The sequence below is a fragment of the Anopheles stephensi genome, chromosome 2 (genome assembly GCF_013141755.1).
Source record: "Anopheles stephensi strain Indian chromosome 2, UCI_ANSTEP_V1.0, whole genome shotgun sequence".
NCBI classification, from domain to species: domain Eukaryota; kingdom Metazoa; phylum Arthropoda; class Insecta; order Diptera; family Culicidae; genus Anopheles; species Anopheles stephensi.
In genome coordinates this window covers 6,842,008-6,855,260 of record NC_050202.1, presented here as the reverse complement: position 1 = coordinate 6,855,260, position 13,253 = coordinate 6,842,008, and the positions used below count along the sequence as shown (strand labels likewise).

At 46.9% G+C, this 13,253-nt stretch overlaps 1 protein-coding gene across 1 annotated transcript in view; it reads right to left on the bottom strand.

Annotated features, from left to right (window-relative positions):
- The window catches only part of LOC118505855 (LIM/homeobox protein Lhx1), a 34,274-nt gene that overhangs the window by 8,890 nt on the left and 12,131 nt on the right, over window positions 1-13,253 (bottom strand). Inside the window, exon 4 of the mRNA XM_036042236.1 lies at window positions 6,796-7,208. Within this exon, the coding sequence (XP_035898129.1) occupies window positions 6,796-7,208 (413 nt within the window). The remainder of the gene's footprint in view (window positions 1-6,795; window positions 7,209-13,253) is intronic.

The window sequence follows — 13,253 nt, the reverse complement described above, 5'->3', positions numbered from 1 at the left end:
AGGACTCGACTGGCTCGCGCTCCCGTCTCGTCACGCCCCGAGACTTCCGAGAACGTCCAGCGTAAAACTCACATTATTTTGACAGCCTATAATAATGATCGATAAATTATGTGTCGTTTCGAGGCTGGGTAGCGTCAGGCTTCCTACCGGAATGAGGGAATCCGTCCGTCAGTTGTCGTCGCTGCGCTACGTGCTCGTCCAATCGTTCCTTTTGATCCTCGGTCGGTTCTAGTCTGTCCCCCGTTCGGGAGATTCCCCCCAGCTTTATCTAATCAAAACCATGTTAAGATCACCATCATCGCTGCTGTACCGGCGAGTTAACGGACACAAAACAAGGGGACAACATACGAAGCCACTTTCAATTTCACAGTTCAATTCGTTCGTGCTCATCTGCGCACGAAATAAACAACAGACAAACCACACCGCCACTAAATCCCTCACTCCGTCTCACCCTTTTTCCACGTTTCTCCCCCTATCCTACCACCTACAGATCACTCAACAACAGAGAGAGAGAAAAACTCAAACGGTGTTGGAGTGTGTTTTTTTGGGAAGGCTAACAGAAGAGGGAATAAAAAAACGAAACAGTGACATGTGTCGGGCACGCCCTTCACGGAGCAACCCAGCAGGACACCGGATCCCGGAGCACTGTTTGATGCAGGCATAAGGCACCGCCGGCCCGGTCGCGCATTCTCTAGTTCGGAATCTCATCGCGTACGTGCATCGTTTGTAACACCTGTCAAAAATGTTAACTATGAGAAACTGACGCGCGAAACACTGGCGGATCGCGCTCTCGGGGGGTTCGACAACGGCAAAACTGGGACGAAAAAAAAACACCCGAACCAAGTCGTGACCAGGCGAAAGGGGGGAAACTATAGGAAACAAATCTCTCATGGTCACTTTTTCCCACATATACACCCTAATCTGCTCGTCTCTTGAGGTCTGTTTTGGTGGCACATCATTCGCGATTCGGGATATGGCGGTATTTTAAGGTTTTTTTATTGTTCCCCGAACGGTTCGTGGAGGTAAAAACTCATATATCTTTGGCGAAATTCCTGACGTCAGAATTTATGACAACAAATCTGCGTTAAACGAGCAGCTTTCGGGGATGGTAAACCACAAAAATGGCAGATATTTTTTTTTTCGTGGATTGGTCATTAGAAACAGTGGTTGCATGGTGTTACATTGTGCTACAAACGTTCTAGGGAGGGATTTTAAATTGACTTTCTATGAAATAGGTTGAATGTGAGTAATTATACGTGAAATTCTGGAAAACCTAATTGAGTCACATTACTGAGCTGTCAGGTCATTCCGAGACAAGAATCGAGATGCAATTGAGAAGGTGAGTCTGTGCAGTGGAGATTCTATCTGATAAAATTGACTCCAAAAAACCTCTAATGAATATCTTAGCAATAACTCGTTGGTGCTTGAAGATTTGTTTTGGCTATTTGACTTCAACTTCAATTATATTGATCGATCCGGAGCTACAATAGTTGATGATTCTCGGTAGAGAATTAGCTTCGATCTCCATTTTCTCTGGTGGATTTTTTGGCTATGTATTAATCCCAGGTCTACAGATGAGACTAAAAGACCATATTCCTTGCAAAACAATCCCAGAAGACGGCGACGACTTTTGACAGGTACTCAATATGCCCAGGACCAAGACTACCAGTAGTCTCAAGGAAGATAAACAGAAGGATCCCCTAGAATAACTTGAAGGAATAAGCAAATTTGAGATCAACTCTTGCTCCAGTAGTGTAGGGCATAAACTTGTCCAGTACTTTTGAGAAATAATTCCTACGATATTCTATAAAAAGAGGCTGTTTGAAATTGACCAAAAAGATCTTGTCTATCATACTAAAATAAAAAAATCCAATGTGTATTGTCTGCGCGAAAATATGACCCACAACAACCATCACCGTTCGAGCGCCATCGCTCAAATCTTCACGAACCCGAAAATGAATAATTGCATTACCCAGACTCCATGAACCCCACTAGCTTTCACCATCAACCCACCCCACACACCCAGCTGGAGCTCCACGATTATGATGTAAACAACATCGTCCATCGTCCATCGTCCTGGACGGCGTGGACCCAAATTGGCGACCACGGTACATAAAACCTCGCAGCAAAAGCGTGGAAGCTGCCGCCATTGCATCATGGAACAACTTCTATATAATTATATCCTTCCGTGCAATCGACTGACTGGCGGTGGTGCTGCTGCTGACTGACTGCTTGGCTGCCGACGGGCGGCTACCCGCAGCCCAAGCAGGAGGGCGTGAACGATCAAGGACTAGGCAATAATAATGCTGGCAAGGCAAGAAGAAAGAACCGAGCGGGCTGAGATGAGATGAAATCGCAAAAATGGCCAACCCATCCCCGGGGATGATGTTTTTCCCCTTTGGTGGCGTTTTGTGATGCATATTTTCCTTAAGAGAAAGAGAGATGCATAGGGAGAAGCGGAACAAACCACCTGAGCCACAGTCTCAGGTCCCTGCTGGATGAAAATTGTCGCTTCCCTGTTGTTTTGCTACAAAATAACCGCCCCGGTGTGGTGTGGTTCCCGCGAACGAAACCATATCCTTCTCGGCGGGTTTGAGGTGGCCAACATCGAACCAGCCAAGAAAGCCGGGACAGACAAAGCTTGATAGAAGTACATTCAAGCGTGAAATTATATACGCGATAAGATTCTTCCCCACCGTAACGCCGGTGCAGTGGGAAGGTACCTCGAAATAAGGTACCGGGGAACGATAATCGAATGAAAGCCACGGCAGCCGGAAAGCAAAACAAGAAAATCGTGCAAAAGTTTCCCCGCCAGCGTGCAGCAAAAGATGAAGAGAAACACGAAACAGGTAAGTGGGCTGGAGAAATGAAAAAAAAAAAAAGGCCGCCACGCCACGACTCGGCGAATGAATGAACGAACGGACAAAATGGTTCCCTCTTTTCGCGTTTGGAGCTGCAGCATCGAGATGCACTTTGGAGCTGGTTGATGGGTGTATTCGTGTGTGTGTGTGTGTTTACTACTATAAATAAAATCAGCTATCATAATATGTGCAGACCGCTTGCACACCAGATCGTACCAGTCAGCGTGAGAAACTGAATGAAAACCGGTCCTCAGAACTCGGGAACTTCGGTCCAAGTTTGACTAAATACAGACGAATGAGCTCCGTTTTATTGCCTACCACAATAATTTTGGGTTTTGCTGCACAGTTTCCCCCATTACACCGTGAAACAGTTGTAACAGTACACCGCTACAGCTAGAGGATCGCTTTAATCGGCACCGACATCGACCCGAAAAGAAATGTCAACCGCGAAAGTGCTACCGCGGCAATCGGGGAAAACGAAAATGACACCCCGAGAAAAGAACCGATAACCCATCCCTCGAGCACCTTGCAAACAACCCAGTGGCATCTTCCACAACGATCGCCGATCGCCGAGAAAGATCACATTTCCCACCAGACACTTCGGACGACCTCACCCCTCCCTGGACGTGTCGTGTGTCGTACCCGTGAAAACAGAAATGTGTCAAGTGATTTGTCATCGGCGGTGCAGCCTTTTTCTTGTCGTTTCGTTTCGCTCCTGTCCCGAAAAGCCGAAGGAAACAAGGGTCCTCATCGTCGTGGGTAGCCACCGCCACAGAGACAAGCCGCACGCCAATGACACATGCTGCGAGCGGGCTGTACCGCAATACCCAAAACCCAACTCTCGATTATAGAGACATTACTGGAGGTTTCGTCCACAGGCAGCCAATCTAGAAACCATCGAAAACAAAGGGAAAACCCCGTAAAAAAGGGGTCGACGAGTGCCCACCGATGAAGGGTCCAGGTGATGGCCGGGGTGGCCATTGGATGGCGTTTATTGGATCGTTGATGTCATTTTAAATGCGCTTTACAGTGTGGGTTTGTTTTAACGTAAATATGTGCTTTGATCACGCATTTGATCGCACGACAAGCAGCCATTTGGACGGTGTTGGACAGGCATCCCCTGTGTTGGTGCTAAGTGCCTCATTTAAATGGATGGCAATGGGTTTCGTTTGCTTCTGTATTTCCGTTCTGTCAAGTCTTCTTTGGAAGAAGTGAACAGGATTGATATGAGAATCTGTTTAGGCTTCTGATGCACCTCCAAGTACTGAACCTTCTTATTTAAACTAATCTCTAGGTATGCCTGTCAATATCTGACAGTTCTTTGCATTATAATTCTACATCCTTCTGATGATTCTGGAGATGTCAGGGGCGACTGTGGACCCAAAGCTCCAAAGCCTCTATAAATAAATGCCGATATTCTGGAGATTTTATTAAGTACCTCCAGAGTTATTCTTCAGTTCATGTTTAACTCAAGAACTTAGGTCCTTATAAAATAGTATAATACATCTTCTTTAAATGTTTGAATCGAGTTCTGATCAAGCTATCGGCCAGAATCACATCAGCCATTTCAACCGTATTGCAATCGAATATTGATGTTTTGAGGAGACTCGGTACTATGTCGGCTCTTGATCATGATTTACGTCGGATCGTATTGTTGAGCCTCCCCATACGCTAAGAGAGTCATCCCCGATTAAGGGAATTATGATACAGTGCAATAAGATTTCTATGTTTTTTTAAATATCTGAAGCTCTAAATTTACTCACCAGGATCTCTATAAACTAGTCTATTATTCAATCTGCCAGCCTGACACTTTCAGAGTACATTCATACGGAGAAGCCAAACTATAAATCAAATATTTTGGACACTGAATAATGTTTACTTGCCAATGCAATATACTCCAATTCGGACGAATCGAAATCATCGTCTTATTCCTCTTAATCTCCCATGTCTTACCAGAAACAATCTTACCAGCAATGACTCACTCACCCCGCCACTAGAGTTCCAATTTGTTATGGTTAGCAAAAACAAACCCCCATTGCACACACAAGCATTATATGCCAAACCGCTCCAGACTTGCAACGATCGTTGAAAAGCGATAAATACCAAACGCCAACCAAAACACAACCACCGTACACAATACACAATGTGGTGACGACTTCTTTGCAGCTACTGAGCTACGTTTTTTCAAAGTTCCGAAACAGCATTCCAAACACCCCGGAAAATCCCGTGTTGTGTCTGGATGGCTTGCATCCATCGATAAAAAAGGGAACCATTCTTTAGCCAGTTCACCAGTAAAACGAGAACACCTTTAACCGAGCCCATGAGAAACGAGATAATCGAGCCCGTGATGGACGATTTATTCCCGATTTCGTTCTCGTTCTGAGCAGTGTTTCTCTAGGGTGAGTTGGGTCCCCCCGCCGATGCCTTATGGTTTAATTTTTCCCCAATCGCGCACAAGAAACGATGAGGCCCCGTCATTGTGTCCCGTTGATGAGCGAAATCTCGTTCGAGAGTATGAATGATTTTCGTCAAACATTTTCGTCGAACGGTGGGACACACAGCGTCCTCGAGGATGCAGCCATTTATCAAATAAATGATGATGAAAGCATCCTCAGCGTGTCCAGGGAAGATCCACGCATCCATCCAACCGACCATCCCGGGAGACAACAACTACTGGGGAGGCTGCATGGCTGTTGTTTTGCTACGGCAAGTCTACGAGTCGTAACGACACACGAGAGAGAGACAAAAAAAAACAACTCCCGAGCAACCGGCGTCACCGTAATGGTCTTTTTGGCGTTTGGGTTCGTTATGAGTTATGAGCTTTCCGGGACGTATGAATGCCGTACCATTCTCCACCGACGGTTCGACGTGCGCCATTAGTTTTTCGGGTTGGGTACGAGCTGATGAGGTTTTGGTTGCGGTTAGGCGGCCGTTTTTTATTTCGTGCTTCCTCTTCTTTGTTTTTGCCCTTTGAAAACTACTGGAACGGTGGTGGTGGTTTTGTTTTTAGCGATCATCTAGCGCATTGTGGCCGCTGTGGTTACAGTACTCGAAATGAGTTTTACCCGGCTCGCCTGTCATTTGTATGTATGGAGTTGATTTCGTTTTTTCTTTCTTCTCTCGACCCTCTCACACGGATTTGCCCCAAAGTTCAATCAGTCTAACGATCCGTCTACAGTACTTTGACGAGTTGTTTTGGTGTAGCAAAGCTTTCGATAGATAATTGTGATTGCGCCACAGTGACATTAGGACTTTCTAGCTCAAAGTTCTCGGCTTACGGGAGCCCAAAAGTCCCATTCTCCAAGAGCTCAAGTAGGTTCGTTCCATTCTTCGATTCGTAACGGTTAAGTGTATCGTTTGCCAAACGCCGACCCAGAAGTCATGCCGCAGCGCTACCCAAACCCCCAAACTTTGTGTAAGTCACTGTGCTGGTGGTGTCTCTGGCTGGCGGCCCATAAGCACGTACCCGAAAAACCTCGAAACCGTCCGTAATCCACTGCGTCATCTTCATCATAATTATCATTATTCAAAGCCTTTCTCACAAAACATCGCAGCCAGTCGGTCAGTCGAAGTTTTGATGCGGTTTCGACACCAGGAAAAAGGGAAACCCTCAACAAACCCCGGGCACACACGCCGTCCATGGTACGGATATGATTTATTGCTTATTTTCTCCCCCTGCCTTTTTTCTTCGATTCGGACCGTATCGGGCGACTCTCCTGCCCGTTCCCGATACGATACGAGATCGATGAGTTCTAGGTGAACTTTTTCCGTCTTTCCGTTCGTCCAGACGACGCTCTATGATAAATAGCCGTTGAGCTGGGAATCGTTGGGTACGATTGATTGCAGGCGCTAGCACACACGCACGCACGCACGCACCGCAACTTCTTCCAAAGGGTCAAACAAAAGGATCGATGAAAGGCTTTCCCGCACTTACCTGTATCACCCGCATCGGCAGTCCCGTCTCCTTCGCCAGCTGTTCCCTTATGTGTCTAGTGGGTTTTGGTGTTTGACTAAATGCGTTCTTCAGCACCTCGAGCTGTTTGGCTTTGATCGTGGTCCGGGGTCCTCTCCGCTTCGAACCGGCACCATCGTCCGGGCTCTTGTTCTCTGCCTGCGAATCGCCCCGACAGTCCGGATCACCGTCCAGCGAACCCTGGTCGGAATCGTCGTGCCCCGTCTTGCTGTCCGTGCTCATGCTCTGCACGGAAAGGTCCGACGCGCCCAGCGGTCCATCGCCGTGATGTAGCCCGGCCGCACCGGTACCACCGCCGACCAGTCCCGCCAGCACGCCGGGCCTCATCTGGTCCTCTTCGTCTTCGTCTTCAGAGGCGGAACCCATGAGGGAATCTGTAGGAATAGAGGGACACGCACAACATTAAAGACGTAGATCGATTTGGGAAACCTGCTGCCGTTGATAAACACACACCCCGCGAAGGACACCAGGCTCTTGAGCCCACTCGAACGGTGAACGAGCAAGTGAATCGTGAAAATCGATTTTTCCCCTCCAAGATGTGTTCCTTCTTTCACCCACCAACAACAACAAAAAAACAGTCAGGCTCACTGTTGCTTTTGTCAGCGATATTCGGCTCTCCCCTCACGAATCCTGTTATTTATTTGTGTGTTTTATACGTTTTCCCGCTCGATTTTCCACCCTCCGGGCCCATGTTTGCCCCGGCCATAAGGGCGAAACTGAACCAGAGTCCACGTACACCCAACCTAGCAGATCTAAGAATAGGGGAGGAATCCGTTTAAAATCTCTTTATCAACGGGCCACATCCGGACAGCAAGTACAAAGCGGTATCCTTAGCCACCAGCCCGCTGTACGGCAGGGCTCCGTATTGTTACAATAAATTGAGTACGCGCGCTCAAGGACTTGCCCTGGAGTGGCCCTGGAGTTGTGCGTGTTGTTTACCTTGTTGTTGTTTTGCCCCGGCTCGTCCCCGTTTTCTCCAACGTTGTAAAACAGCACACTTCTCGAGGATGCTACCCGTTAAGGGGGAAAATTGGCATTTCTGTCGGTGTGTGTGTTTGTGTGAGAAAAATAGGGAAACACCACCTCCACGCTCCAACGCCTTACGCACGGGTAGTCGATTGGAATGTTGTTGGTGTTTTGAATAACAACAACAGCAGTACCGTGCAGAAACAAAGCAACTGTTTACTAAAGTTGGCGCGCTTACCACCGGGGGGAAGAATTGCTGGGAACCGTCACCATCCGGTACGGCACATGACGCGAATTCTAGCTCGCCTGACAGCCGGCAAGCGATCAGACATTATAGCTTGAGATTGACAATTTTTGTACCTCCAACTGCACGCCGGCCACTTCCTGCAGTGAGCACTAGCCGTCCGCCCGCCCGCCAGCCCGCACACCCTCACGCCGAGGGAGGTCCGATCCGACCCGGCAGGCATGTTGCGTGTTGCGTACTGAAATTGACAGCATCAAGTAAAAAAACCCTCTTGCCCATAGCCGGAGCCTCCGGTCGTACGGAGCGAAGTTTGACAGCTGCACATACAGACATCGGCAACTCTGGCTCTAGGCATGCCTGCCTGCCTGCTGCGATCTCTGAGACACGGAAATAAAAGGGTGCACATATCAAAAGCGCTTCCAGCCGGGTTCTCACCCTCAACTAGCCAAGTTTTTTTTTGCGCTCTACCTCTACCAAAGTCTAGCCTCCACCACCGTCTAGTCCGTTCAGCTTGAAATAAAACTGAGCCTACGCTAACTGACAGGTTGCTGTAGACGGCAAGACTTCGGTCAGCTGGGGCCGCGAGGTGGAGGAAGTTGTGCTGCTGCTGTCAGTTTGTACGGGTGCTGTTTTGGGCTCACCGTGAGTGAGGTGAATTTCTTGCTGAGAACCCTGAACCCCCCCCCCCGTCACTTCCAAGCACGTACACGTGAGCCTATCAAAAACACAGCCTGTCAGCCGCTACCCCAACCCACCGGCCGGGAAGTGTTGGATCAGTGTGCTGGCAAAAAAAAAGCGGCAAAACATTAGCACCCGAAGTAAAGACCCGCCGAACGGTTCGGTTTGCCGGAACGAATTGTGACCTTGGCAGGAGTTCCGGCCAGAAATAAAACACATTATGTCACTGAAGCTTGTGTAAGACTGTGCAAGCTTCGATGTAGCTTGTGCAGAATTCACACTTAATGATCCTGCCTCAATCGAACGCGCGTCTTCTGCCCGGAAGAGGTCAGCCCATAGCCATTGACCAGATCGAATGATTGATGAGGTGAGATCGTAAAATCTTCATTTCAACATTCACCGTGGCACAACGCGCACGGTGGATCGTGATCGTTGAACAACAAACAAACGGCTGCTGCTGGCTGGCTGCTGAAATCGATTCCAACAGGTGTCGAAAACCGAAAACCAAACAAATCGACTCGAAGATTAATTACTTCTGACACCAGCCAACCGAGCCAACGTACGTTCGTATGTGGGTCGTGTGAGCTTTATATACTTGGCTTATACTGTGAAGCGTTAAAGCAATAACTTATAAAACTAATGCGACAAATTGGTATTGGTTTTCAATTTAACCAAATTAAATGGTTTTTCCTTTCACATTCCCAAGCCAGCTAACGCTTCGATCGAGCCAAAGAGCGCACAGTATATTTTGATGCTCAAGAGAATAATTTTATCATTTTGATACAATAATATCGTAACTGCAATTTACCCGTGTTTTTTTTTTTCAATTATAAAATTACCAATACTTTCTAATTTCTATAAGAGAGGTTGTGATTGCCGTAACGAAGAAGCATCAAACCGCCTGTATTTGCAATGTCGCGATCGCCTTTCTCCACGTATGCTCGGAGTCGGAAAATAAATTGCCAATGCTCAGACACAATCAGTGGATGTACTTTCACACTGTCGGTCTGCTCAGTCGTTGTGTATCTAATGGGACGAACACTAATGATATCGGTTGTTGAGGACAGGAAAATAATCAATATTTTTGTCACATGACGAAGATAATGTTCCTTTTTGGCGGAATCGCTGTCCCCAGCTGTGAACTATCATTTTTAATCAACAAGTTGTCTTCGGAGCCTTTTTTAAAGTAATTAAAGACTAATTTTTCAACAGTTTCTAGAGATGATATTCTTCTATCAAATGCTTTATTACTGTACAAAAATTTCTAAACGAATTTCAATACTTCTTTACCTCATACAAACCAAACCCCATACACATCACCCTCGTGAGCCAGCGTAAATGGACAGCCTCCCTTGCTGCTGCTGCTGCTGCTGCTGCCGTGACAGAAGTGACGAGATAAGGGATCGATTTTCCGCATCTAACACGCGTTAGATTCACATCGCGCACGATAAAGATTGCTTATCGCCCGTGTGCCATGGTGCGCTGCCATCCTTCTAACACACCGGAACGAAGATCCCTCGTGCGGTAATCTTCGACACACGCAAAGCTACGGCCACAGAGGAGCGTCATAAAATCGTCGCAAAAAACGACTCCGGGGTGGTCTCTCTAGCAAACGACGGTTCGCTGCGTTGATTGTGCATCGATTACCGGAACCAGTACGATCTGTACGCGTCCGACTGCAATTGTTCACCCGTTCAAGAACCATCACTCTGGGTGGCCATTTTTCTCCTCGCACCGCAACTAGTACGACCCAGATTCCAGCCGGGGACCGGTGCGATAAAAGAGGCTTAGAAAATCGGCTCGGTTTAAAGGCTTGTGTTGGTGTGGAAAATTTCAACTTAAAAGGCCGACCCTGTTTTGTCTCTAATGCAAACTCACGCCGTTGCACGCGCACGACAAAGTGTAGCGCAATTTCACACACGGCACATTCGACCCGGCGTTCCGACAAAGGTGCTCGGCCTTATTGCTTGATTTTCCATGCCGTGTAAACTATAGAATTTACCCCGTTTTTGTGTCGTTCTGAGTTGTGGTAAATAAATACAAGCATTTAAAAACTAATTAGAAACCCCATTTCGCAACGGGAGAAGAATCGAAAAGCAATTTTGATAACAAGTACAGTGTGTTTTGAGGTGGTAAAGCAAGTGTCAATAACAATAATGTGAGCCCCCAAGATGTTGTTGCTGTCGCCTCAAAAGGTACATATTTTAATAAACTAAGTGCAGTTACAATAGTTTTAAATTACTTAAAAAGCAATTAAAAAGGTTCCGAAACATAAAACATGAATGCTTACAAAAAAATACGAGTTGAATAGTGACGGAAGCAATTAAGATAAGAGAACGCCATTTTTATAGCTATTTGCTATAGAACCAATAATATAGTTTTAAATACTAACAGAAAGCAATTACAAGCCGTTCCACAACATTAAAGAAACTGTAATTAAATTTTATCATCAAACCCCATTTTCTTCGATTGATTTAACGTTCAAACAAACGGAAGGCAACAAGCATGTTACTGCGACCACCCAGAGCTTATGAACAGTAGATCCAGACATCCATCCAAGCATGCGTGTGGTGAATTACGGGTTTAACGGCCTTCGATGCGATTCTGCCGTAACGTAATTTATGCTAAACATGAACATAAACATTTCTCTAATCATTCAGCTGCCACCGACCGAAAGTACGACAGGTGTGTGTGCTTGGGTAGGTAGTGGCCCGGCACTGGATAAACGATCGACGAAACGGAGCTCGATCTAATAGACTCGTAAAGGGATCAAGCATCTCCTACCGCTACCGAGGGTATGCGTAAGTACGTCGCAGGTTGGCTTATCGACTTTCGGTGGACGTGCGACTTATGCGTTCTACCTGTTCCACCGGTCAGATCAGTGCAGGCGCGCGACTCGTTAAGAGAATCTGCCTAAGTTAACCGAATTATGGTTGGGTAGCAAATCCACAACATCGACCCAAGAATGAAGCAACGCTGAGAGAGAGAGCGTTAATTTCCCGGGGCAGAATTCTTGGTCCGAGGGACAATCAGGACACACCGAAAACCACAAAAGAAGGCGTACGAAAACCGATCCGATCAACCAGTGCGAGTGTGAATGGACACGATTCTTCTTCGACGATACCGATACCCAAAAGGACCAACCGATGCCAAAGAAAAGAACATCCCCACCCGTACGTAAGACCTTCCCGATCACATTACGCTGATTACCGCCGGATTCGGCAAACCGAAACCTGGCCGGGATTGGGTTTTGCTTCGAGAAAAGTTAGAAGCTTAGCAGAATGGCGAAAGCTCCGGCTTTACCGGCTAAAGCCGATCCCGAGCTAAACGGATCAGCAAACCAACCAACCCATCTCGCGCTCTCTCTCTCTCTCTCTCTCACTCTCTAGGCTGGATCAACCGACCAACCCGAATTTTTGCACCGGCAGCAGCTTTCATCCACCAGGATTTGCCGCTCGGGAGCGTGTGAACAAAAAAACACGGGAAAAGCCCTATACATGTCACCCGTCCGTACGGTGGGCAAAAAGGACAAAGGACATTGCTATGGGGTTGCTGGGTTTCAGGGTCTCTCTCTCTCGGTCTCTTCCTCTTTCCGCCTCAGTACACCTCAGTCCCCAGCTAGGCAAATGACGGCTCCTTTGCCGGGGTACGTTTCAGTTGTGGTTTTACGCATGTAAATCTGGTTAGCCATCGTGCCGATTCGTGGTGGTTCGGGGTTTGCCGACGATGTTTACTTTTCATTTCACTATCTCGTTTAGCATGGATTGAACAAACAACACGCACCACACACACACACACATTTCCCTTCCCGGTTGAACAATAGACACGGGGAAATTAGATGGGACGCAAGCCAACCCAACCAGAGCTGTCCAGTGTGTGTGCGTGTCTTCAAGGTGAACGAAATGAGGATAGAAAATTTGACAACCTTTGCCAAGGACACAGAGAGAGAGTGAGATTGACCGAACCGAAAAAGGAAATCAATGGCGAAACGTACGTACACGGAAGTTGGCCGAAAGCTAGAATGGATGATCGCATTCAGAAGGTATTAGCCGCAGATCCAATATGTAAATTGATCTGTGCGCGGTAAGCTTGTAAAATTTTGACAGTACCCGTTTTGCCCGGTTGCACGCAGGTGAGACGAATAAACCGATTTATTGAAATCGTCTTAAAAATTAGCAAAAAGCACATTTTGGGTATCACGTGCACGTTTCTTTTGCTCAGCAACACTTGTTGCAGTCACACTACAAGGAGAAGTTTTCGGATAGTAAATTAGAAAATCTTAGACGACTCGTTGCAGAAAATTCTACCGCAGGAAACCTGTAAATTAGGCCAACACTTGCTAAAAGCTACCTCAAAATTCACAGTTCCTACACTTTTTGTGGTCCTTGCCCTTACTTTTTTAAGCTCTGATTTTCCTCTCACTCTCATGAGATCCATATACTACTTTTAGATGGCTTAAACAGTTTGAAGTATATTCTTGGGTCTAATCGTGTTTTTTCTCTATTCGATATCTGGTTAGTAGCCCATATTG